The sequence below is a fragment of the Coptis chinensis genome, chromosome 1 (genome assembly GCF_015680905.1).
Source record: "Coptis chinensis isolate HL-2020 chromosome 1, ASM1568090v1, whole genome shotgun sequence".
Lineage (NCBI taxonomy): Eukaryota > Viridiplantae > Streptophyta > Magnoliopsida > Ranunculales > Ranunculaceae > Coptis > Coptis chinensis.
Window position 1 is genome coordinate 77984788 of NC_141456.1, and position 25963 is coordinate 78010750.

A 25963-nucleotide genomic window follows, 5' to 3' on the forward strand; every position below is an offset into this window, starting at 1 on the left:
CGAATTAAAACTTGAATTGAAACTCGAATTGTTTTGGTGTTTTTGGGGTTTTTTGGTTAGGTTTCGAAGGGTTTTTCACAAGAGAGATGACCGGTTAGAATAGGTGATTCCGGTTTCGCGATTTGATGGGAGTGTATTGGGCTTTTGTTTGGGCTTGGGCTGGAGGCTGCCCAATCTAATTGTAGTGGCGCCCAATACAGGACTCTAGAAATATGTAGCAGCAGCTACCACACAGTTCTGGGCCCTTAATAATAGTGAATCTGATTGTACTGAGCAACATTGGCGCTTAGCCTCCCACGCATACAAGATAAAACTTCTGTGAATTATGGATTCATCTTGCATGTACATAGAAGCATAGATTAGACGGAATTATGTTACTGGTTACTACTAGTGAGCAGTGCCTCAGTGTGCAGTCCTGAAATTTTAGAAGCAAGAGTCATTTTTAACACCCGTCTCTGCACTTCTGCTGCTAGACACAGCTGCAATTTCATTCATCTTCAGGATAAGTTTGCATGCGTTACTGTAAACAGGTTGTAACACAGGTTGCTTATGCGGCTTGTAAGGAGCAGCTCTTAGGGTTGAGCTTAATTTCGGGAACCTATACAAGTGAAATTGTCTTTATAATCAGTGCCAATGTGATATCACAACAGGAGTTCTCTTTTACCATAATGAAAAGCTAATCAACTACGAAAAGAAAAAATTAATAAGAAGAAAAAGATTCGAAAAAGGTTCACCTACGTTGCTCACTTACAAAAGAAAATATGAACTACAAGAAAGGAGAAACTAAAAATATGGATGGGGTTCACTTACATAATTACAAAACTAAGAAACAAGATAAACATAATTACAAACTAAGAAACAAGATAAACATAACCTAGTTCCCAATAAAGATTTGCAGAAGTCCTCAGCACATGGTCATCGTGTCACCTACGCTGCTGTGCAAATGTTGATAATTTATACGTGATGGAGAATTCAGTGTATTGCAGAAGACAACATGTTTTACTTGGTTAGTATCTTACACACCAAGATTATAAAAATCTCTTCGTCCATGTAAGATTCGTCATCGAGGAGGGCTATTGGAATTGATATCCTGAAGTTTGGGATTGACGGAAAACCGAAGCCATTGCCTCTTCTCGGCTTGCTTGAGGCAAGGGTACAGAACAAGTCCAATCAGTATAGCACCTAAGCTTACAAGAAAGACCTTCAGACTGCAGAGAGCTAAAACCACACCAATCAATATGGTGGGAGGAATACACATCAAAATCGCCCCAACTGTTCCCACAGGTATCTTGTAAGGTCGAGCAGTCGCTGGGTATTTCATTCTCAAGCGCACAAAGGCTATAAATTCTAATATCATCCCAAAACAGTATAAGAAGTTTTCTGCAGCCACAATGTCTTGAAAGCTCAACCATGACAACAGAAGCACACCAGAAGCAGAGAACAAGATCCCAATTATAGGAGTTCCATGACGAGATCGTTTGCTAAAGAATGCAGGGAGCATGCCGCGTTCTGCCATCCCAAGAAGTTGGAAAGAGTCACTGCTCATCTCAGTCACAAACATGCCCATGTTCGACATGGCAGACGCCCCTTGGACCCACCCCCTCAACCACACCCCACCTATCATTTTAGCAACATCTGAAAAATAACCATCGGTCCACAATTGACGATTGAGTGGAGTAGCTCCAATACCAATCAAAAGAGGGATAAAATATCCAAGAACAACAAAAATAAGGGCATAAAAGAGAGCCTTTGGTAGAGTTCTACCCGGGTCGCGTACCTCTCCTGCAAGGGTACTAATTGAATCCCAGTAGTTCAAATTCCAGAATATAGTGTTCAAATACAAACCCCAGTCTACACTGTGAAGGTTTACCACTAACCATCTCGATGGCTCCAGTTTTGGGATCGATATGAATCCCATTACCACAAATGGCATGACTGAGAACACCCCTAAGGCCACAGCAACCCAACCAACTATCGTCAAACCTCTGTAGTTCAAGTAAGTGAGAGCAGCAGTCAACACAATCACTGCTATAATCCGTGGCAAGCCGTGGCCTAAGGCCGGGATCCCTGATTTTAAATAGTCTAAAAACAGTACAGGGTAGAGAGCATTATCGATAACCCCACTCAACCACTTCATCCAACCTTGCTGGAAACCCCAAAAAGGACCTAAAGCTGATGAAACCCACACAACATAGCCTCCATTCTCCGGAAACATAGTACCCAACTCTGCAGTAATAAGGGCTTCCGGGATACTCCATATGAATGGGAAAACCAGAAATCCCACGAGAGCTAAAAGGGGACCAGCTGCACCCACAGTGTCTTCGATACCGAACGGTCCTCCAGATACCTCGTAGAAGATGAGGAATATAAGAGGTAGTATTGAAACCTTCCTGACATTTTCTAATATTGGAGGAGCGCTGTCACCAAATGCAGCATATTCTACATCAACATGTTCACCCATTGGAATAGAAACTGGCTGGTCTTCAGGATTCCTCGATACCTACATGCGACAACAACTCCACACATCAAACACAGGTACTTATTTTCAAACTGCAATTATATGTTCATGTGCCAATACTATCCAAGAAATACAAACAAATAAGATAAAAGGTTTTTATCATATTGCACAAGTACATATAAATTAACCACGGGAATAAAGAAGCAATAAAGCACAAAATTCTCGCCACAAATAAACAAAAAAACGAGGCAAGCATTTGCAATCTGTTAACTCAGTATAAGAGAAAAGTGAAAAAATGGAACGATCAAAACAATAAACAAGAAGAATTAGATTCCAATAAATCAATCAAAATACCGGTATGGGCTGTGAAGAAGGAGGAGCGGTATCAAGATGTTGTTGATTTGGAGGAGCATTTGGCACACTTGTTGACACAGGCAAGTCATGCATGCCCGATAACTCTATGGTCGAATGCATCGTTAAAAACTACTGCTAGCCTAGAACTAACCAGGTATGAAGAAGTGTATCTTGTTTCTAGCTAGTCAGAAGAGTAATCCTAAGATTCTTGCGAAATTTATGATTATTTTGTTACGTAAATAAAAGATGGGATAAACTTTCATGTTTCAACTACTTGTATACGGTTTTGTGATTCAAGAGAGTTCTAATTAAATCAGTACGCTATTTTATTTTTGCCACGTCAGTACGTCACTGTTCAAAACCCGGAAAAAAAGGGGAAAATACAACTTTCAATTCCGCGAGCTAATTATAAAAAAAATCAAGATTCAAGAGAGAAGAAAAATGAACCTCGATTGATAAAGAAGATCTGCTTTTATTCTGAGAGATTAATCTCCTTTCCCCTCTCAACATTGTAAAAGAAAAAGAGAAAAGATTACTAACCAATTTAAAGAGGAGAAATGTGTAACTCCATAGCCAGCCCCAACTAGAGTTTACCAAAATGAGAAGACTACTCACTAAGTCACTACTCACTACCGTGGGGATGTAAAAGGGAAAGAAAACAGAAAGCATACGTGTGGGTACCGAGGTACCCCACTTAAAACTGTTCCAATTTGGAGTGGTGATGTGTACTCCATGTCCTTAGTCCTTATACCCTTTTAATTCCTTTTCCCGATGCCAATAATGTCGCGTCTCCCCAGGATACTCAAATTTGAGACATACTTAAAATGAGTAAAAGTATGTTGTACTTTGCTTACAATAATTTCATGTACCAAGTACTCTACTAAAACTCCGTGTACCCATGTACAATACATTTTTCTTTCTTCATTACACAATATAATTTTATACTAATTGTCATGGAGATGTAAATGCATTTGATGTTTGACACGTGATTGTTGACAGGAGTTAATCCATCACAATAGGCTGATTCATTTATGTCCTTAGAGCATTTTTAAGAGTAAAACTAAAAAACACCAAAATTTTGAACCAAACCAAATACAAAACCAAAAAAAATATCAACCACTAACTTTTAGGAGCAACATCAAATTTTCGACATCAAATGACGCGGTTTTGGATAAATCGCACCACTAAAACCTATCTAACAAGCCCAAGCCCACGCAGTTTTGGAAAAACCACGCAATGTGTCGCACATTAACTTTCTTATTTATTTTCTTTCTAAATCTCTCACGTGGTTTTGGCAAAACTAAGTCATAGAAGCCCACTTAGAAGCCCAAGCTCATGCGGTGTTAGAAAAACCGCGCGATTTTAGAAAAATCACTTGAGAGATTTGATACAGCGCCAAAGCTGGAACCAAATTTTGGTCGATTTGGTGTTTGGTTTGGTGTTTTTTTTTTGTGTTTTCATCAACATATGACTTTCCTGAAGATGAAAAAACACTAAATTGTTAAAAATTTGGTATTTGATGCTAGAAAAGTATCACTCCTAAAGATGCTCTTAGGGCATCTATAATGGAGGGTGTAAACAGTATAAAGTGTAAATTTTACACTCCAAGTGTCAAAAAGCTCCTTTTAATGGGGGTTGTATATCGTAGGTAATAGATTATTAGTTAATAGATGGAGTGGGGAATTCCCCATCCAGCTATTAGTTAATAAAAAAGCCCGGACGTCACTTATAGTAACGTCTGTGTAACTTAAAAACTCAGACGTCACTTCAACTGACGTTTCAAGTTTTATTTTTCTGTTTGCAACTATTTAAGTCCGTCGCGTAGTGAATTATAACTATTAAAAACAGAGACATTGTTTTGAGTGTCGTATGAAAGAGACCATTATTTGTTTTAAGCCTTTGCAACGGACCAAGCCCGTCATTTTTCATTATTTTGAATTGTCTATGACAGTTTAAGTCCGTTGTTATTTCTTTTTATACATTTGCCTCCACCTACTATTGGAAGAACCACAAGTAGTAAATATATACTTTATGTATTTGGGAGTTAGATAGAGTGTATAATCCTAATGACGCCTATGTGGAAGTGGATTTTACACTCTCCATTGGAGATGCCTTTAGAAACTTCACAGTTGTTTTCTTTTTGGGCCACGATATATATACCCCAGAAAATAGAGTTAGCACCTCTTTGTCTAAATTCGTGGTACTGGCACCCCTCTATTTAACGATACATTTTTTATACACCCCGTCATCCAAAACACCCCACCCCCACTTAAAAAATAATAATAAAAACAAAACAAAACAAAAAAACAAAACAAAACTTGCGACTATTTCTTCAAACAAGAAAACTTTGGTGTTCTCTCCCACTCCTCTCAATTTACACCTTTCAATTTCAATTCGCACATTTCGGTATTCATCTACTCCTCTTGTCATTCATTAAATTTATCTTTCAATTTCGATTTTTATTCTTCGCAATTTGTTATGTAAATTAAGTTAGCTAATTATTCTTATGGTTTCTTTTAAATTAAATTGGATAAATTTGAAAAGACTAACTTGTATATTTGAAAAAACTTTAATGCTTTATTTTTGTTTACAGTTCAGTTACAGTATCACAGTATCGCCAGTTTCATAAAAGTTTCTATTATTACTCTGCAATGAGGTTTGAATTTTTAGTGTTTGAATTTTTTAATTTTTAGTTATTCTTAATTTAATGTTGATTTAAATGATTGTAAACAACATTGTTTTTTTAATTAAATGCGTAAAAGAACTTCGAGATATTGCGTAGATGAATTTGTTGATTATTTTGGATTGAAATGAAGTTGGTTTTGGTTGTATGAAATATAAATTGAATAAAGTGTGTTAGATGTTTGATGAAATGCCTAAAATGACATTTTTTTTGTAATTTTTTTTTTAGTTTGGTTTTATTGAAACTAAATGGATGTTGTATTTTTTGCTAAATATATATCGAATGTTTTAATTTTTTTTTTATTTCATTTTAAATAATTGCGATGATGTTGTTTATACGACTTATCATTTCAAATTTGTTAAAGAATAAACTATGATTAATTGTATGATTTTTGTAGTGATGCCTCCTAAAACTAGAGGTTCAACAGTTTCACAAGTACAACCTAGTGCTGCAAAGTTGTCAAGAGTCGACAAGCAACCTCAAACTGCTTCTTCCCGTAAAGACTACAATCGAAGAAAGCGGGGTAAGAATGCTATTGAAGAAGAAAGTCCAAGTGTTTCTGTTATTCCCTAAAGGCCCTACGACAATGGTAGATGGTAGATATTCTGTTTTGATGTGGTATTACGAGCATGTATCTTTCCTGCTTGGTTGGGAAATGTGTGTTACTTATGCAATAACGTATTTGTTTTATTATATATAACTAGTTTGTGTTCGTTGTAATGAGAAAATACGTGTTTTGTAGGAGCGCAGAGTATTGAAAACTCACCAACACACAACGAAGATGTTGGCATGGATTGTGGAGGGAAAATGCACAACATTTTGGCAAAAGGTTAAAGATTCAGACATTTCTCCTTTGTTGCACACCTATAAGTATATTAACAGAGTCGTTCTTTGTGCTTTCATCGAGAGGTGGCATTGTGAGACAAACAACTTCCATCTCCCGTTTGGAGACAATCACTTTGGACGATATTAAACAACTTAATGGGCTTTCGATTAGGGGTGAAGCATTGGTTGGGAAAGTCAATATTAAAAAGGCAGATGCTAAACAATTACTAGTGCAAAGGTTATCTCCAGCTGTAACAGAAGACGAGATAGATGAAGAGTTAGACGATTGTGGTGGTGCTGGTAAGGCTCTGTCTTTGGGTGGCTTCGTTCTAGGTTGGCAAGAAAGGAAAATGGTAAAGATAGCAAAATAATTGATAATTGTGTGAGGAATTATTTATTATATTTGCTTGGATGTGTACTCTTCCCAAATAAGTATGGCGATAAAATATATGTGGCATACATGAAGTTTTTGTTGAATTTGGAAAAAGTGAAAGATTATGTTTGGGGTATGTCTGGCGGAGCATATTTGTACAAGCAACTAAGGCTTCCTTCTCAATACGATGTAAGACAATTTTGTGGTTTTGTAGCTTTGGTTGAGGTATGTATTAAAATGTTTTCTACTTTTAGTTTTTTGGTATTTTGTAGCATTGGTTGTGGTACGACTTAAATATTTTCAGGCATTGGTGGCCTCCTTATAATTTTGAATATACTATATATAAACATGCCACGCATGAAAAGGTGGCTCGTTGGGACCAGTATAGGCGATATCATCGCAAAGTTGGTTTCAGTTCGAGAGGAGCTTGATGAGTTGGAAGCAAGAGATGTAAATTTTAAATTCCATATATATATTAAAAATCATGTTGGATTGTATAATTGTGTTTTTTTAAATATCAATTGTGATTTTCTTTTGTAGGTAACTTGGGATCCTTATAGAGACGTGCGAGCATCTTTTTCTTTTGATGATGTTTCGTTTTTCAGTGGATGCCTTTGTTGTCTAGATGATTTGGTGGCTTATCACCCAGATCGGGTATTGTGCCAATTTGGTAGGGTTCAAGGTATTCCACTCGAGCCGCTTATACCGGAGCTTGACACGAGAACTCCTCGTAATTACAAAATCATTTACCCCAAACATTCAAGGGCATCAGTGGTCACAGTGGTTTAACCATGTCTTAAACTAGACAATGCGTGGAATGATTGTTGTTGATTCTTCATATTGTGATCCCAAATATATCGAGTGGTATTACAATGTTAGCCACCCTCGTGTCCAAAATCCTGTTAGGTGCTCTGGATTGTTCAAATGCTCTTCGGTGGTTGCTTGGTGATATCTATCACTTTTCGGTATAAAGATACGAAATCTTTATTTCATTCAGAGTAGGCTCAAGTCCTTACTCACGTCTTCTTGCGTTTAGTTGAGTAGGGATTCGAACCAACCTAAATTCTAAGACCACTTACATCTTTCTTATACTCTATGTAGGGAAACTAGTGAGTAAGATTTATTTGGATTACTAGATAAGTTTAGTTTTGTTATGTAAATCCTAATGGACGCTTAAACATGCGAAATACAACAAATGACGATAAAAATCTAAGATTTTCCTAAGATATTCAAAGAGAAAGAAAAGGTGGAAGATCATTCCACTCATGCGAGGTCTTATAAACTTCTCTTAAAGTCGGATTACTACCTTCTCTAAGTTGTTTAGGGTTCATTATCAAACCCGAACCGGCTTAATCATCGATCCCTAGTGAAATGGACTCATCTCTAAATCCATTCCCCTAGCATAAGAAGTTGAACTGGGGTTTCATCTCTGAAATCCCATCTCAACTCCTGGACTCATACAACATAATCCTGTTAACTATGAAAATAAGATATTAGAGATAACTCGCGCGCGCGGCTAGCCCAGGCATACAAAGGGAGGCGCACACGAGTCCTTCTAAATTTCCAGGTCTCAAGTTTGGCCGGACACTACCATTTTGGGATAGTGTGCTATATGTGCCCTTAAGTCCAGGTAGTGAATCCTAGTTCTAAGAAATTTTAACGAATCCTCTCATGAGCTTCATTAATCCTCCACCTTGGAGGATTTCAGCTCATAATCCTTGGATTGATTTCAAGTTACAAGATAGAAAGTAACAAGAGATAGAAAGAAAGGAAAGAATGTAAAACAAACTGATTACCTAAGTAAAAAAAAAATGAAATTTTATTAGAAACTATAAAGTGTTTCCACCATTAACAATGTTTCAAGCTTTTTCTAAAAAAACTAAAAACTCTTATCCAAAAAGATAAAGACTAGGAATTTAAATGGAACAAGAGTCAAGGCCATCAATGTAGTGCATCCCCCCTTGTTTTGTTTTCTTCTCCATTTGAGAGAAATCTCATTTCCTCCCACGTGAAACACCAAACCACATTTACTTCCTTCTTACCCATACAATCCACAACAAAATGACACCTATCTTTTTTCCACTATTAACACCTAATCTCATCTAACTTTATTAACTACATGCAAGGCGTCACTTTTGCACCAATTATTTGCACATTTGTCTTAACTTGTATGATGACTCATCAAATCTGGTGAGCCCGCATAGTGGGTCCACGTGCAGTTCAGTGGCGGTTCGATCTTTTGGCAATTTCACAACTTCCCGCCTATGCGTAGAGTTCATCGCACTAATCGTCTGAGCAGCTCACTTGTCGCATTCGGAGTCCTGGTTCAAGAGGTAGGAGCTTCGAAAGTTTGATGCTTCTGTGCGGATTTGTTGGACTTCAGATGGGCTTAATTGGAAAGCTTATGTACACTCCCTATTCCGTGTTTAAATGTTGGCTTTATCATTATATGTATGTTAGTTGCTCTAACCTGCAAAAACACGAAAATACGATTATTTCATAATTATTAAACACAAAATTAACCGAAATATTATGTCTCTATGGGGTTTATAGTATAGTTTTGGGTGCTTATCACTTGGCCTACCTATGATAAGTTGGTATATGCTATAATAGATTATGCAAAACTTTCTACATTTTCACATCTTTCTCTCTCTTCAAGCAATAGATATATCGTTTTCCTTGACACAAAGCCTCGAATTTCACTAAACAAAACAATCCTATGTGCATGCCTAATGTTGTTCAAGCTTTGCTCGAACGAAGCTCTAATTTCAATAACTTGAGCAGCAACATTAGGATGGATCAATTCCCACATGTCAAGGAATGTATGATTTTTTCTTCCATTCAAGCTTAGTTTTAGTGAAGCATGTGCACTCTCGGCTCAGTTCGTGGTCTTCTCACCAAAGTTCACGTAACGATCTGACCAAGCATCAACAAATTTTTCTCTGCAAGACATCCATATGTTTTGAAGATGATCAATCAAATCTGGAAACTCCTTGAACTTCTCAACAATATAATTTCATTGCTACTCCACCTCTGCATCAGTTGTAGAACTTACCAAACGATCCCACAAACTAGAAATTTTTTGGCATGATTCCACATTAGGAAGCTATTTTCTCGCCCTATGTGCAACATTCATATTTATGTGAAATCGGCACAACAATTTAGTAAATTGAGGGAAAACAACTTCCAAATTAAAGCTTTCATCAAAGCAGCATCAACATCAGTCAGCATTATCAAAGGTGTTAAGTCATCCAACATTAACTTAAATTTTTCTAGTGCCCAACTAAAGCCATCTACAATTTCTCTCTGCATTAGACAATAAAATGCAGAAAAAGTTTTGTGAGTAGGGGTGACACCTACGATCTCGAATAGTGAGTAGTCATGCATATTCATCTTGTAAGTGGCATCCATGATGAAGACATATGGGAAACACTTGGACAAAGATATGTTGTCTGGATATGCCCAACACAAATCCCTAATCTCATCTGTACTGTCTGCACATCTAACATGGTGAATATACCCTTCCTGAGAAATCAAATGCAGAAGTTGTTGCATTTCTGTTCTACCTGCTATGATTTCTACTTTATTTTCTTGCGAAAGTTTTATAGAGTTCATATGGTCAATTTATTATCTGGAAATCTTTCCTTAAGGTTCTTAAGAGTATTCTTGGGTCTCATCCCTACATTCATCAAATCAGGGACTAAAGCTTTCTCTTCAACTCTTAATCTATAGGCATATGAGTGGCCCTCTAGCTGTACAGCAACCGAATGATTGTGACGACCAAAAACCACCTCAATTTTCTAACAATCTTTTGAATAAGGAACAAAAACTCCTCTTATTTTGAATTGACAACCACACTTTCTCATTCCCGTGTTTCTCTTCCTCTTGCTTAAAGTGATTTCCTTTACCATTTTTTTTTTCACATGCACTTGATACTCACCAGAGCACTGACATTCCAAAAAAATTCTTGGAGTCCTTCCACTGGTATTTATATCCGACCTCCCAGTAACAATAATCATGCCCAAACCTCTCCCCACTTGTTGGACCCAATTCACCATTTCTTTAGGAGATGGGAACACCTAAGTTCACCAAACAGAATCACGTGAAATAATATCATTAACTCAAATAAAGCAAATATTTCTTTGATTAATAAACTAAAATTTTATGGCTTACCACATCTATAACAAATGAATTGCTAAAATCTGGGTACTCCATCCCGCTACTTTGATCATGGAGCTCATCATTCGAAACATCCTGTTAATTCTATAAAATATATAAATAAAGAAAGTGATACATTGGCAAATAAAAAAAAATAGTTATGACCAAACCTGAGAAACTAGCAAATCCTCTTCAATCTTCATAAATTCACTTGTATACTCATTCGTCGTTAACTAAAATTCAATAAAATAAAAATGATTAAAAAAAATTATAAATTCACATGTTTTGTGCTATTCTTATATATATATATATATATATATATATGATTCAATATAAGGCCATTTTATTCATCTTCCTGATTCTGTTTATTACGGTATTGAAGGCAATGGTAAACTTTATTCTCACACTCACTACTCACTTGCCTTGCATTTTTTTTTCATTCACACGTCTGTATACAAGTTTACTATGTTTTAGTCATTGATGTGAAATTAGTCTCACAAACTTGTCTCTAAAGCTTCAACCTATTTCTGCTAGTTTGCTAATACAAGCTTTGAACTTGAATGACTTTTTACTGGAATACTATTATCCCATTTAAGTTTTAACTATGGAAATTAGGGGATACCCTTGATTTGTTCTACTTCATATGTTAATGGGAATAACTTACTGCTGAAATCTATTAGAAGAGAAAATGTTGTGGAAAAGAAATTAAACTTTTAAAGAAAGAAAACTCACCGGTGATTGTCGCTCTTCATTTATGTAAGATGTATGGTAATGAAGGTCATTGTCATTCTCGACTGACTCACAAGTCGAATTCTCCAAAATCCCTAATGTGAAAATTGTAATCACTGAGTCTTCTTCAATTTCATTAGGCCATTCATTGGAGTTTATGGAAGGGAGTGCGGTATTTTCATCACTCATATTTGAAGGAATTAAATTTTGGTGGAATTGAGAATGCGGGAGTTTGGTTTCGCTAGGACATGAAAAGAAATGGAGGGAAAGTGTCGGATGAGAATGAAAAATATAAGGTTTGGTTTTCTTTTTTCAAGCTTGGGGTGCTTACTTGGACAAAAAAAAGGTGGGGTGCTTGGTAGGGGGAGGAGGGTGTGTAAACCCATATGAAGAAAGGAAACAGATGGAATAACCATTATTCCACTACCTTTTTATTAAAGGGGTGCTAGTCCCATTTTATGGGGTGTCAATACCGCGACCTTTCTTTTTTTGCCCAACTGCCCAAGTTATATAATGATGGATATAAAGTACCAAATTAGCTTTCGAACCCGTCCTACGAATGGCTGCCGTTATATTAAATTATTCTAAAATATATTAGCAACTATACAACGCTATGAGATATGAAAATTATATTAATCACGTACTCATTCAAATTTCTTGCACCACTCTCTATAAAAAGGAAGCATCAAACATTGATAAAACCCATCGACTTCTTTTTGTTGTTAGGTTTAATATAGAAGTTTGATTAAGTTTTGTGAGAATGTCCAATGTGGCGAAGATAATATTTAAACTACTTGAATAGCAAGGCATTCCTAATCATAATAAAAGAATTATGATAAACACTACTTAAAATGCAAAATTATATTTGTCGAGACATTCTATTCCCCTACATATAATACAAATATACTTCAGGGTTATTAGTTCAATGCATTTGCATCAAGTTTCTGATTTTCTATTAATTATTCTTTGAGGTTAGTTCAATGTAGTTGCATCCAGTTTCCAATTTTCCGTTAATTATTATTTGAAGTTAGTTCAGTGCAATTGTATCAACTTTATGATTGCTCGCTAGTTCTTCATTCATGTTAATTCAGTATAGTTGCATCCAATTTTTTATATTTCGTTAATTAGTCTTTGAGATTAGTTCATTGCATTTTCATCCAGGTTCCGATCTCCTGTTAATTACTTTTTGAGGTTAGTTCAATACATCTGCATCCAGTTTCTGATTTCCCGTTAATTATTTTTCAAGGTTAGTTCGATGCATTTGCATTTAGTTTACAATTTCTAGTTATTTATGTTTTGAAGTTAGTTAGATGCAATTACATCTTGCTTCAATTTCGGTTTCCAGTTGCATCCAGTTTCCGATTTCTAGTTAATTACTTTTTGAGTGTAGTTTATTGCATTTGCATAATAATTCCGATTTTCCGTTAATTATGAATCCAGTTTTCAATTTCCTTTTAATTATCCAATGTGGTGTGTAATACCAACTTCTAGTGATCCATCTATAATGTCCTTGCAAACATGACATAAAAATAAATTATATATGCTTGATTTATTATGTGGGATCATCGAAGATTATCTAGTTCCCAATTTCCCATTAATTATTCTTTAAATTATGCATGACTCACTATGTGGAATCTTCAAAGCGCAATTGGTCAAAAGCAACATTGGTCTACCCAGTAATGTAAAGAGCTCTTCAGAAGAATGGTTCAACATCTTTCGTATTTGTAGGCATTCTTCTATAGCGGTGGAGATATACAAAGCTTTTGTTGGAGCCATGGTGCATGAGCTCTGGTGCGAAAGAAATAGAAGGAAGAAAAAGAACTTGAAGCTCATGGAACAACAACTCAGTTTCAAGATTATGTCTTACATGAAGTTTTATCTTCACCGAAATCTGTCTGAAGTGGATGAATCACCAGCGAATCAAGTACTGGCTGCTAGACTAGGACTTGATCTTAGTTACATGGTGCATGAGAAAATCGGTTGCACTTGGAGAGGCCCAGAGGAAGATTACCACATGCTTAATACCGATGGATCAGTCTAGCAAGCTGGGAATGGCTTTGGAGGGATTATTAGAGACTCGTAGGGGAACATCCTTTTGGGGTTTGTGGGAAGCTCCTCAAAACCTTCGGTCATCTACCAGGAACTTATGGCTATAGCTGTGGGCCTTAAGCAAGCCCATTCACTAAGTATAGCAAAATTGGAGATAAACTCTGACTCCTTAGGCGCTATTAACATCATAAATGGCGAGGTTCGTGGGCCATGGTACTACGCCAATTTAGTGGCCCAGATAAAATTCCTTAAAAGTACTTTTGGGGATTGTATTTTTAAGCATGTATATAGAGAGGGTAATCAGGCAGCTGATTACCTTTCAAAGTTGTATAGATCATCCACTGATCAGGTGGTTTCTTTTTCCCCTCCTCTGGACTTTAAGTTATACTCTTTTGTAGAAGAGGACAGGAAAGAAACTATGTACTTCAGAGATTATCTTAATACAGGTTGAGGTCGGCCATAACCTCTAATCTTTTTTTTTTTTTTTTAAACTATTTATTTTTTTAAATTGGATCAAATATTATGGGATGCAACTTACCAAGGCCGAAAATATCGCCGAGATATCTGATATATCACCGATATATCTCATTTTTTGGGTACACCGAGATGCAAATATCTTATATATCTCAACCTAATATTGAATATATTTTTTTCTGATATATTTCACAATTTCTGATATAACGATATATATATCAACCGATATATCCGATATAAATTATTGAATTTGACAAAAAATTGTTGACTTTGATTGTTATGTTGACGATATTTCCGATATAATCGACGATAATTCTGATATATCGACATACAAAACAAAATTTTTACTGGTAAACAAAAAAATAGATATCTCTGATATTTTTGATATATCCAAAATATATCAGTTTTTGAGTACATCGAGATATTCACCGAATTTGATAATTTGGTCCTTGCAACTTATGTTTTTTTGGAAATAAGCCGTACGAAAAAGACCTACAGATCCCTTAAATACAGTGCGGAGCCCAATACATTTGTTTTATTATACCCAACGTGTCTGAGTGTCTCTCATCTCTCATCTCTCTTCAAAGCCAATATCAAAATTAAAACTCGAATTGAAAAGAACAACCAACATTTAAAGGTATGTTTTTTTATCTCTACTTGCATCCTACTCTAAACCATGTATTGTATGCCTGTATATTAAACCATGTAAAGGTATGTTTTATAAACCATGTAAAGGTATGTAAATGTTTGTATTTTAAACCATGTAAAGGTATGTATTTTAAACCATGAATTCGAAAGAACAACTGACATTTAAAGGTATGTTTTTATTTGTTTGACAGAGATGACCTAGTCTAAACCATGTATTTTAACTCGAAGTGTTTGTTGGCAGACAGAGATGACATAGCCTGAAAATTAAATTAAGCTTTTTATTTTTTGCTAAGTGAGCTGAGAATTTTATTAAGTATAGGAAAAAGGGGAGGGATATTACAAACGACCCTATTACAAAAGGTGAAAGTGTAAAAGAAAGAAAAGGAAAACGAGAATCACAGTGTGATCTTGTTTTTAGGTAATAGTATTTGAGGGAGTGAATTCCAACCCTACTAGGTAGGCCTCCAATACAACACTTTTCAAGCACCTCACCCATTCAGTCAAATTTAAATTAAGTACTTGTGCAAGCCTCCCATTTGTATAACCATGGAGGCTTGCCATGATCGAAGCGTGACTCGGGCGACATAGTTGTTGCTTTTTTGCCGCTTGATCTGCCGAGAAGAGAAGCTTCCCTCCAAGTTACGATTATTAAATTAAGATATTTGTTGAACACAAGTATTTGTCAAGGAGACTCTATATAAGCTATCTGGGACAATAAATAGCTTTACTAATAAACTATATTAGGTTCATAAAACCTTGTAACTTGGGTTTTTTACTATTTTTGATAAATTATCTAAGCAATCTTGTTTCAATATATTTAGGATGAAAAAGGAGTAGAAGAAAGGGAAGACTCTTGTAGAGGAGGAAGATTCTAGATCGGAAGGTGGACCGGAGATTGACATCATGACGTTGCGGTACGAAAAAGCTGCACGCTTTTTTTGAAACATTTGATGCAGATGAATTAAATGACTTCAAAAATGGTGCATTTTGTTTCCTTCTTCGCACCATAGAGGAAAAAAAATCCGTAAGCGACAAGGTGTACTCGTTGGTAACCCACAACAATTTAATTGTTGCGATTTTGAACCGGAGGGTTTGTAGGCTTACTTATAGAATTAAAGATGTGCATTTGAATTTCAAGAAGTCTATTGTTGTGATACTGACTGGACTGTCCACCACAGAACCTCCCGATGAATACTGGAATATGGAGAAAACAAAGCCCACACCTTTTAGGCTTAAATATTTTCTCCCGAATAAAAAAGCAAAAAATAACAAGATGGTGAAAGGAGAGGTTCTTCTGGACCTAATTTTGGAAGCCAGGGAGATGGCAAAGAAAAATGCGAGTCACATCCAGAAGCACTCTCGGATGTCTACCGATTGAACTGGTTGTATGTCCTTGGTGCCTTCTTGATTCCATCGGGGAGTAAGGGTGTTAATGTAAAACATATTGACCTTGCTGATAATCTTAATAGCTTTGATTCTTTTCCTTGGGGTTACCTTGTCTTTGAAGGAATCAACGATGGGGTAGAGACGCTCCATGGTCAACTTGTAAGTCACTTCTAAAATGTTCCTCAAGAAAAATTTACAGCCTGCCTTCATGGTTGTGCAATCTTGTTCACTCTTTGGGTTTTCCTCCACGTTCCATCTTTGGGGCTTCGCCGACTAGATCCTAACAGTTTCCCTTGGGTGCTTGGGTGGGTGAAAATTCCTGGGAAAAGCACCGGTGGGAGTACCTGGGAGGCTAGGCTGGCAAAGGCAAATTTCAAAGTGAAGAAACTGCTGGAACTTCCAAACTCGGTGAAATCTGAGGATGTCGTGAGGCTCGCGCTAGAGGTTTGTTTATTTGTTTATTAGTCATTACACAATTTAGTGTCCTTACCATGTCAATAGTTAACAATATAGTATTGTAGATGGCACAGATTTAAAAGTTTTGAGAATTCTTATACAGCGGCCTGCCCAGCCTATATAGAGTCCTCCGGTAGTATAAATGTTATGTACTCATACATAGTGTCCTGCAATGCTTGTGTAGTCCAGAGTTCTACAACACAATGAAATTGATCACATTACCCCCCTTATATTGTATTTCCTATGAGTATTGTGTATAAACATTTTCATAGTTCTAATTTGTTGTTCTTCCACAGGAGGAAAAGAGCGATCGATCGTGGTTGTACGATGTCTTAGATGTGATCGTGGACAACTCCCTAACTTTTGTAAGTGGTTGTTGTAACTCATTATGTTTAAATATTAGAAGATCTTACTACGTACATTGATAATAATTTGACTATTTGGTTTTCAAATTCAGATAAAGAGACAAGAGACGAGGGAGTACGTAGAGAGTGAAGAAGAGGTGGAGTTGGAGGGAGTTAGTACACGACATAAAAAGGTGCCTCCAGTGGGGAAGAGTACGGTGGCGTTGGAGGGAGTTAGTACACGGTAGAAAAAGGTGCCACCAGTGGGGAAGAGTACAGTGGCGTTGGAGGGAGTTAGTACATGGCAGAAAAAGGTGCCACCAGTGGGGAAGAGTACGGTGGAGTTGGAGGGAGTTAGTACACAGCAGAAAAAGGTGCCACCAGTGGGAAAGAGTTCGGTTGTGTTGGAGGGAGTTAGTACACGATAGAAAAAGGTGCCACTAGTGGGGAAGAGTACTTCAAATAAAGGAGTCGGTGTTACCTAGAATCATAAGAGGAGGGCAGCAGTAAGAGTGTTAAAAAGGGTAACCACACTTTAGCACCTGTGAAGAAGAAAGCATGTCTTGCGACTGGAGGGAGAGAGGTCATAGAGGGTGACCAAGACCCTTTGAAGAAGAAACCTACATCTGGAAGGAAAAAGTTGTATGTGACCTGCGTTGGCACTCAGTTGAGGAGGAGCAGTAGATTGATGGGTTCGGATGATGTTGTGCTTCTTCAACCAGCTACAGATGAGGATGTTGACATGTATGTTGGTCAGAATGATGTTGACCTTGTTGAACCTGGCACATCAAGTGATGAAGGAGATGACACGACATTTGCTCAGGATAAGGTGGTGGGTTTGATAAGAGCCCAAAACTGTAGTTTTAACCCCTTAATAATCATACTTTTAGACTAATTATGTGAGTAATAATTAAGAGTTAACACTGATTACGTGTTTTTATGCATTTCAGGCTTCAAAGTCCATTATGTGCAGAAATGTGCCACTTTAGCGAGATAAAGGAGCAAAGGTCGGTTACTAAGGAGTTCCGTGATTAAAGGCCAAGATTCAAGAAGATAAAGCCTTTCTAAAGCCCGGTCAAAAGCTGAAAAGTCGACGCGGGCAGAAATAACACACAAGTCAGCAGAACTTCCGAAGGCCGTATCTTTAGACTCAGACCTTGGAATGGGGCCTACCTTATGTCAAAACGACCGCTCGGAAAGAGCTTTCCAATGGTTTAAGCATTGACCCAATCAGAGAAGCAGAAGTGGACGAAAAGTCTGTTGAAGCCAACTGCAGCTGAAGAGGCCTTTTTGGACTGAAAGAATTGGGTTTTGGGCCTGATTCTCTGGCCCAAAACATGGCTCCAAGCCCATGCACGATTTTTGGATCTGAGAGTATAAAAACGAAAGCTTCACTCTTTGTTAATGGTAGATAGTTAGACCTAGATTAGTTAGCCTCCATTAATTAGTTTTAGAACTTAGTTTAATTAGTTTCAATTCATTGTATTAGATTAAACCTTTGAATCTTGTTCTTCATTTGATAAGATCAATAAAGTAGTATTTTTATCAATTTCGATTTTTGTCATTTCCATTTCTAGATCTAATTTCAATTCTTGTTCTTATTTCATTTTAGTCATTAAATTAGATGTCATTATTGTTTGATTAAGTAAATTTCAATTCTTTACATTATGTTTAGTTTAGATTCAATGGGAAATGTTAGTTTGATGAATCAAGGCTAAAACCTCCATTAGAGGGGTTGATGAAGCCTTGATGAAAACTTAGTTGTTAGTGTAGAATTGTTTTAGATTCTATTCCACTCTAGAAAGTCGTGTTTCGCCATGAGAATGGGTGGACGACCTCACATGCTAGTTAGTATTTGGTAGAAATGCCACGAACACTAGGGATTAGAACTCGAAATTCTTGTCGTAAGAATGTAAGAATCGAGATACAACAATCTATGCTAGGTTATTAAGTTGGATTCGAGGTGGATTCAATTCCCCTCTAATCTTTTATCTAGATTCAAAAACAATCATATTTCCATAGCATTCGTAGTTTAAATTAAAATAATTAATTTCATATTGCATCGTAGTATAATTCCCCCTCGTAAAACTCTCATTAGACTTAAGACCGACTAATTAGATTAGAAAACATCACATGTTAGAGAACTAGGAGTGGAACGAACTTCTTACTCCACTCTATTTCGATAGATTTGAGAGTAGAAACTTTGATAAATATAGACCCAGAAGATTAGTTTTAGTTTACTTACGTTTTGAGTTCAACGTTCATTTCGTAGGTAAGCTATTCAATTTTATCTTTATCAAATGGCGCCGCTGCCATCTTAGTTGCACTTTAGCATTGTTTTCATAGTAGAATTAGTCATTTTTAAGTCCCATTAAACCCACCCACCCTTGTTTGATTCATACTGTGGTTGTCCATTTCAGCGTTGAAAAAGTTCGAAAAATATACAAAAAAGGCATCGACCCGGCGCTTATAAAGGAGCGCTGCGCCTATATAGCTCTGAACACGAAGGCCGCCGCTTTCCCGAGCGACCAGCCCTATAGTTCTTGGACCACGGCGTGACCAGCCCTCGGACCGAAAGCGACCCGCTTAAGTCATCTGGAACAAGGGCGTGATCAAGCTTCTTGGCGCGACCCGCCCTAAGCAAAATTTTCTGAATTTCTGCAGGTTTGTTTCGAATTTCGATTTTTCAAGTTTTTCAGTGTTTTAACTTGTTATTTACACTGAACACGCGTAAACAAGACGCTATTCATAAGCGAAGCAAGGACGCAATTAGGTATTCCTTTCTTCCACACCTCGCATCTCCAGTTAGAGGTTTCTACTAGTATATCATAATTGTTTGGAGTGTTGCATGTTTAGTTAAGTTCGACTTAGTCTTGCATGAGATTAAGGTCTGGTCGGAGAAAAACAACTAACGTAATTACACGGCAACGTCAACAAACAAGTCTATCTAGTTTCCCACCCACTACACCTCTAGCTACTATTTCACACACACCACCTGATATTATGGCTGAAGAAAGAGAGACTCCTCTCTCTGACTTTTATAAAGCCTTGAGCGATAGCCCTAAATCTTGCATCGTTCTAGCAGACCGATGGGATTTTCCGCGATCCCCCAAATATATTTAATTTGTTACCCGTTTTTCATGGTTTAGACCATGAAAAACCTTATCAGCACATGCGTAGGATTGAACAAGTCCTTACAACATTCCACCATCCTACGGTTTTTTGCCGTTGCAAATAGCCTGTTATGGTGTAGTGAAGATTATCTATGAACGGGTATTGTTATATTAATTATTTTGAAAAATATTTTCAACTATGCAGAACTATTATATATTAATATTATATTGAGCACTCATCCAAATTTCTTATAACGTGAAAATCTCATTCTCCATAAAAAAAAAAAAACTCACCTTTGATAAAAACCCTTCAACTTCATTTTGTTGTTTAATAATAGAAGTTTGATTGAAGTTTTGTGAGAATGCCTAATAAGGCGAAGTTCATATTGAAGCTACTTGAATAGCAAGGAGTTCCCAATCATACGAAAAGAGATAAGATAAACACCATTTTAAATGCAAAACTATATTTATCGAGACATTCCCACAACATATAATCTAACTATATATGTTTTGATGTTAGTTCAATGCATTTCCATTATTTATATTTTGAGGTTAGTTCAATGCAGTTGCATCCAATTTCCGATTCCCGTTATTTATTTTTTGAGGTTAGTTCAATGCAGTTGCATCCAGTTTCTGATTTCTCGTTAATTATTCTTTGTGGTTAATTCAATACATTTGCATCCAATTTCCAATTTCTTGTTAATTATTCTTTGAGGTCAGTTCAATGCATTTGCATCTAGTTTCTGATTTCCCATTAATTATTCTTTGAGATTAGTTTAATGCATTTGCATCCAGTTTTCGATTTCTCATTTATTATTTGATAAAGTTGCATTTGCATCTAGTTTCTGATTTTTCGTTAATTATTGTTTGAGCTTAGTTCAATAAATTTGCATCCAGTTTCTGATTTCCCGTTAATTATTTCTTGAGGTTAGTTCAATGGATTTGCATCTAGTTTATTTTTTGAGATTAGTTATGTGCAGTTGCATCCGGTTTCTGATTTCCCGTTAATTATTTTTTAAGATAAGTTCCACGCATTTGCATCATGTTTCCAATTTATAATTAATTTTTTTTTAAGTTAGTTCAATGCAGTTGTATCCAATTTCTGATTTCCCGTTAATTTAATCTTTGAGGGTTACTTCAATGCATTTATATCCAGTTTTCGATTTCTCGACAATTATTTTTTTTATGTTGTTTTGATGTATTTGCATCAAAGTTTTGATTTCTCATTAATTATTCTTTGAGGTTAGTTTAATGCAGTTGTATCCATATTCTGATTTTCTATTAATTACTTTTTAAGATTATTTTAATGCTTGCATTTGCATCCAGTTTTCGATTTCCAATTAAATATTATTTGAGGTTAGTACGATACATTTGCATCCAGTTTTCGGTTCCCCGTTAATTGTTCTTTGACGTTATTTTCATGCAGTATTATATATATTTTAAAATATTTATCATTATTGGTTAGCCATTATTTTATTTTATTCTTCCTTTTTCTATTATATATTTTGTGATGTTATTTTTTGTATAATTTACTTTTCCACATGTAATTTGTTTTTATTTGGTATATAATTTATTTAAGCCCAACATCCACTTTAACTGAATTTCGTTATTCCACCGAATATATGTGTGGTGTGTGTGTGTGTGTGTGTGTGTGTGTATTTTATAAAATTGGAAATTACATTATAGTATTGAAAAATTATAAATTCATAAATTTAATTGGAATATGTCGTAATTATTGTGGCCAAAATTGTGATTTTTGGAATCCTTAAGTATGAATAAATGTCTAAATCCCACAATGGATGGCGCATCAAATCGAAAGGGTTTTATTAGGAGAATCGTTTTCAATGGGAACTATTGTGTTTTACAATTTAGTTTTTTGTCTCCTATTTTATCATAATTAGGTAATTAGCTATATTGTTTATGAAAAGTTGGACACTCTGTGAAACTCTATATAGGATTATTTTTTCGTAATTAGTTATAGTGTTTAGGAAAAGTTAGAGACTCTGTGAAACTCTAGATAATATTGTTTTCTTATTTATATCATACTTTTTCCTAATTAGTAATAGAGTTTAGAAAAAATTGGAGTCTCTACGAGTGCTCCAAAAAATAGATTAGTGAGGGTATAGCTATAATATGTATCTAAGGATAAATATATGAACTACATTGAATGAATGAGTTGAAGAAAGGGTTTCGGTGGGAGAAAGAGGTTTTGTGGTCTTCTTTGGGCCTCTTTTCGCAATGTTTTAATTTCGTGGGTCTCTTAACTCATTTTTTTCTCCTATTTTTTCTTAATTAGCCATGACACGTGGAGCTATAATATATACTAGATTTTGGACCCAGGCATACGCCCGGGATTTATTAAATATTTTGTGTGCTAAAAAGCAAGGCTTTACAAAATGTCTCACACAAAAATTCGAATCAGAATATATTTTTATTGAAAATAAATCGAAATACGTTAATGAGCAGCAATTATGGTTATATAAGTACTTGGAAACTAAGGGATTAAATTGAGATAGCCTCTTCATTTTGTGGTTTAAGATATTAATCCGTAATTTTCAAATGGAATTATCTTAAACTATAATAGTTTTCTTAGATTTATGGTGATTTAATGGTAAATCATCACCGTTCAGCTTACGTACTAATGTGTACAAATCACTAAAATATCTATCAACTCACTAAAATAGATTGATTGTTTCCATATCCTCAAAAAATTCACTACTCCCACTTGAAAAGATTTATCACATGAACGTGTTCTACGATGAATTTATGAATGCAAAAAAAATTCTCTTTCAAGAAAATGTGTTCACCTACTTAGAATACTCCCCCAAGTATTTTCTCCTTTTCTAGGTGATTGCTTGTATACATGCAAAATATACTTATTCAATTCCAACATGAATAACAGAGAATATCATGTCGTTCTATGTCTTTCGTCAATATGAACATGTCAAAGTGTTAACGTAAGATTGGGTGGGTAAAATGAGTAATGACCATTAATTTTCAGATTTAAACAATCTAATAATCAAATGGATGGAAAAAAAGCGTGTCTTTCAAATAGCATTCCCTTTCCAAACTTGAAGCTTCTAACACACATCTTAAACTTACAATAAAATGCTTAAATATTCCATCTTATTCCACTTTTTTCCTTATTTCTTATAGTAGAGTTATCTATTCTCAATGTTTCTGCAAGCACATTGCAAAACAAAATTCGAATGAAGAAATAGTATCACAAAGTTCTTCCAATATTACACTAATGTTGAAAGGGTTAAGTTTGATGGTATCAATAAAGTGCTACAAAAATAAGTATAACAATAATTCACACAAACACTCTTCACTCTTTTGAACCAAAAAATTATCATCCATCAATTATCAGTAGAACATGCACTTGTAAGAATTTTTAAGCTTCGATATATTTTACTCCAAAATTAAAATTCATACAACCAAAAAATGTTTAGGTGGCTCTCTTTGCAACCAAAGTTTGTTGTGTATCGAATAAAGGTTGTTGAGCTATTGCAAGTTCAAATGTAGTTCTATCGCTTTGATATGCTCATTACAATGCAAATTCAATAATAGTTTTCTTATGCAATACCAAGAGTAGCTCATATAGGACATCATATTATTATACAACTTGGCAAGATCCTACTCCATGACGATATGGACATTCTATAAGCATCCACACCCATTTATGAAGTTAGAGAGGTGAAACATACTTGGCAGGATCCTACTCCATGATATGGACAATCTATAAGCATCATGACCCATATCTTTTAGCACTATCACATCTTCCTGCACTCAGAATGAACACAAATTTTAAAATTTTATTTTTAGCACTATCCTATCTTCCTGTACTCGGGAAAAAAAGAACAAAACTTAGGAAATCAAAGACAATTGCCTCGATCATTTAATTTAATCCTTGCTCCTGAATGAAGTAATTTCACTCACCGTATCTTGTATTTGTATAAGAGTCAGTTCCAATTTCTGTTCCAGGAGCTACAATGAAATGTAAGAAGGTTGTAAGAAAGTCAATGTATTGTTTATAAATAAAATTAGTTAAGTACATATACTTAAGGTTTTGCTTACCATTTGGGCCCTAAAGGAAACTGTCATAAGTGTCAAACACAATTTTGCTTTTGAGTTCATTTGTGTTTCCCTATGATATCCGAATACAAAATCTAGATTGTTATAGTCAGTTTTTATTGTGATGGAAAAAGCTCTATGGATTTGTTTCGGCAATAAATTGCTTCAACACAACGAGAGCACTGGTAAAGAACGCACTAAGAAACAGAGGAATTTGATGTTGGGGGAGATGAAACTGAACCAAGATAATGGCTGCCTACGTACCCAAGATCTATTCTTTAGGGATCAAGTTTCCACGTAGTTTCTTATGAAAAATAGTTTGGTATTTATAGAGGTAGAGTAGAGACTCCTTGTAGCTCAAGTAATTGTGATTGAATATAACTCTCAACTGATAGTTATCTCTTTGATAAGAAACGAATCTGGACATAAATTAATGTACGTTAGTGGCAAGCCATGCGGCTAAGGTTCAGCCTTAGACACATGAGTTAATGGGCCTGTACATTGATCCATGGTAAAGCAAATTGGGCCTTAGCCCTGTTGATTAAACGAATAAAGTGGAGACCCCTACTAATGGACGTTTGCCATGTATGTGGGGGTCGAAACACCGCCCCCTCTTTGTCATGCGAACAAAGTTCACATGGCAAAGAAGAGAAGAAAAAGCAAGGAAAAAATGGAATACGAAAATAGTAAGTGAAATGTATAACAAAGTGTCGTGTGAATGTAAACGATAAGAAAATGGACAATCGGAAAAAAATTGTGAATTATCGAAAAGAAATAATGTCAAACTAATGTATACGGGACGCAATGTAGTTAAAAAATGGCTGAAAAATGCACAGAAAAAATAATAGATGCACAGAAAAAAATTCAAAAGAAATTGATTGCCGAAACTGTACCGAACGCATTATGTAACAATACAAAAGTTGATTTCGACGACGCGTGCCAGCGGAATAGCGATACTAGGATTAGACCGTTAAAATTAAACGTAGGGGCAGTTTAGTAATAATAGTAATAAAAGGAAGTTAAATACTAATTTGACTCAAAGTGTTCGGATGAGATAAGAATGTGGAGTAGATAAGAATTAAGATTAGAGACGAAGTTGGATTAGAAAAGAATCCCACCACCAATGGAAAACCATCTCGGAAACCCTATATAAGTGCTGGCACTTATCAAACAGACGTGGTCAAGACTCCCTGAAGTCGCAGAAAGCTTGTCGCAATACTACCGCTCTAGAACGCTGTGTTTCATCTTCGCGTGGACTAGCAGGTACGTTCTCTCACCATCAAACTCTGCTTATATATCAAGTGCGCCTGATGGTGACAAGTGTTGAAATATCACCACCAAATCGTGTAAAAGAAAAGCTTCGACCCATTCTCCAATACTTTCGTCCAGCTCCAATAATTCTCTAATCCTCTACATGCATATATATCAAGAGCCAATGAAGAACCACCAACAAATCCACACACTAACGTCCATTAATATTACTTTTTTTCTTCTAAAAGCTCATCATGGGTATTACGTCAAAGGTTCCAAGCTTCAGTATGTTATATCCACTTGTGAACAAGTTTGGTAATGGCTTCAACATTTTTACTCATCTTATATATCATCTCCTATTTATTGATCAATGTCTTTGTGACTTGATGACGTTTTCTGGTCAGATCACTGCTTATGCATCTTTGGAATTTTGAATTGGTGTGTAGGAGTCACTGGCCCACCCTCACGGTTCACAATGTGGATTCTGCACTCCCGGTTTTGTCATGTCTACGTATGCATTACTGAGAGCCAATCAAACGCAACCTAGTGAAGAGTAGATTGAAGAATGCATTGCTGGAAATTTATGTA

The 25963-nt window shown here is 35.8% G+C and overlaps 1 protein-coding gene across 3 annotated transcripts; it reads right to left on the minus strand.

The window, feature by feature from the left end:
• Window positions 1–685: 685 nt before the first annotated feature.
• On the minus strand, window positions 686–3556 carry LOC147525276 (putative polyamine transporter At1g31830). 3 transcript variants are annotated; one of them, XM_086605893.1, is made up of 2 exons: window positions 3260–3556; window positions 686–2500 (listed from the first exon to the last, which is right to left on the minus strand). In XM_086605893.1, the coding sequence occupies exons 1-2, from the start codon at window positions 3479–3481 to the stop codon at window positions 1061–1063; spliced, it is 1662 nt and encodes a 553-aa protein (XP_086462019.1). In that variant the 5' UTR covers window positions 3482–3556; the 3' UTR covers window positions 686–1060. The 3 variants fall into 3 exon arrangements, with proteins under 3 accessions (XP_086462019.1, XP_086462027.1, XP_086462036.1); XM_086605901.1 differs by having other exon boundaries at window positions 3353–3555; XM_086605910.1 differs by lacking the exon at window positions 3260–3556 and adding an exon at window positions 2813–3204.
• Between the last annotated feature and the right edge of the window lie 22407 nt (window positions 3557–25963).

Bases quoted from the DNA above. Each gene is read 5' to 3' on its own strand.
- LOC147525276 (XM_086605893.1), bottom strand. From the start codon at position 3,481: ATGCTTTCTGTTTTCTTTCCCTTTTACATCCCCACGGTAGTGAGTAGT. The intron at 2,501-3,259 runs GTTCATTTTTCT...TGTCGCATGTAG, and splicing joins GATCTTCTTTATCAATCGAG to GTATCGAGGAATCCTGAAGA.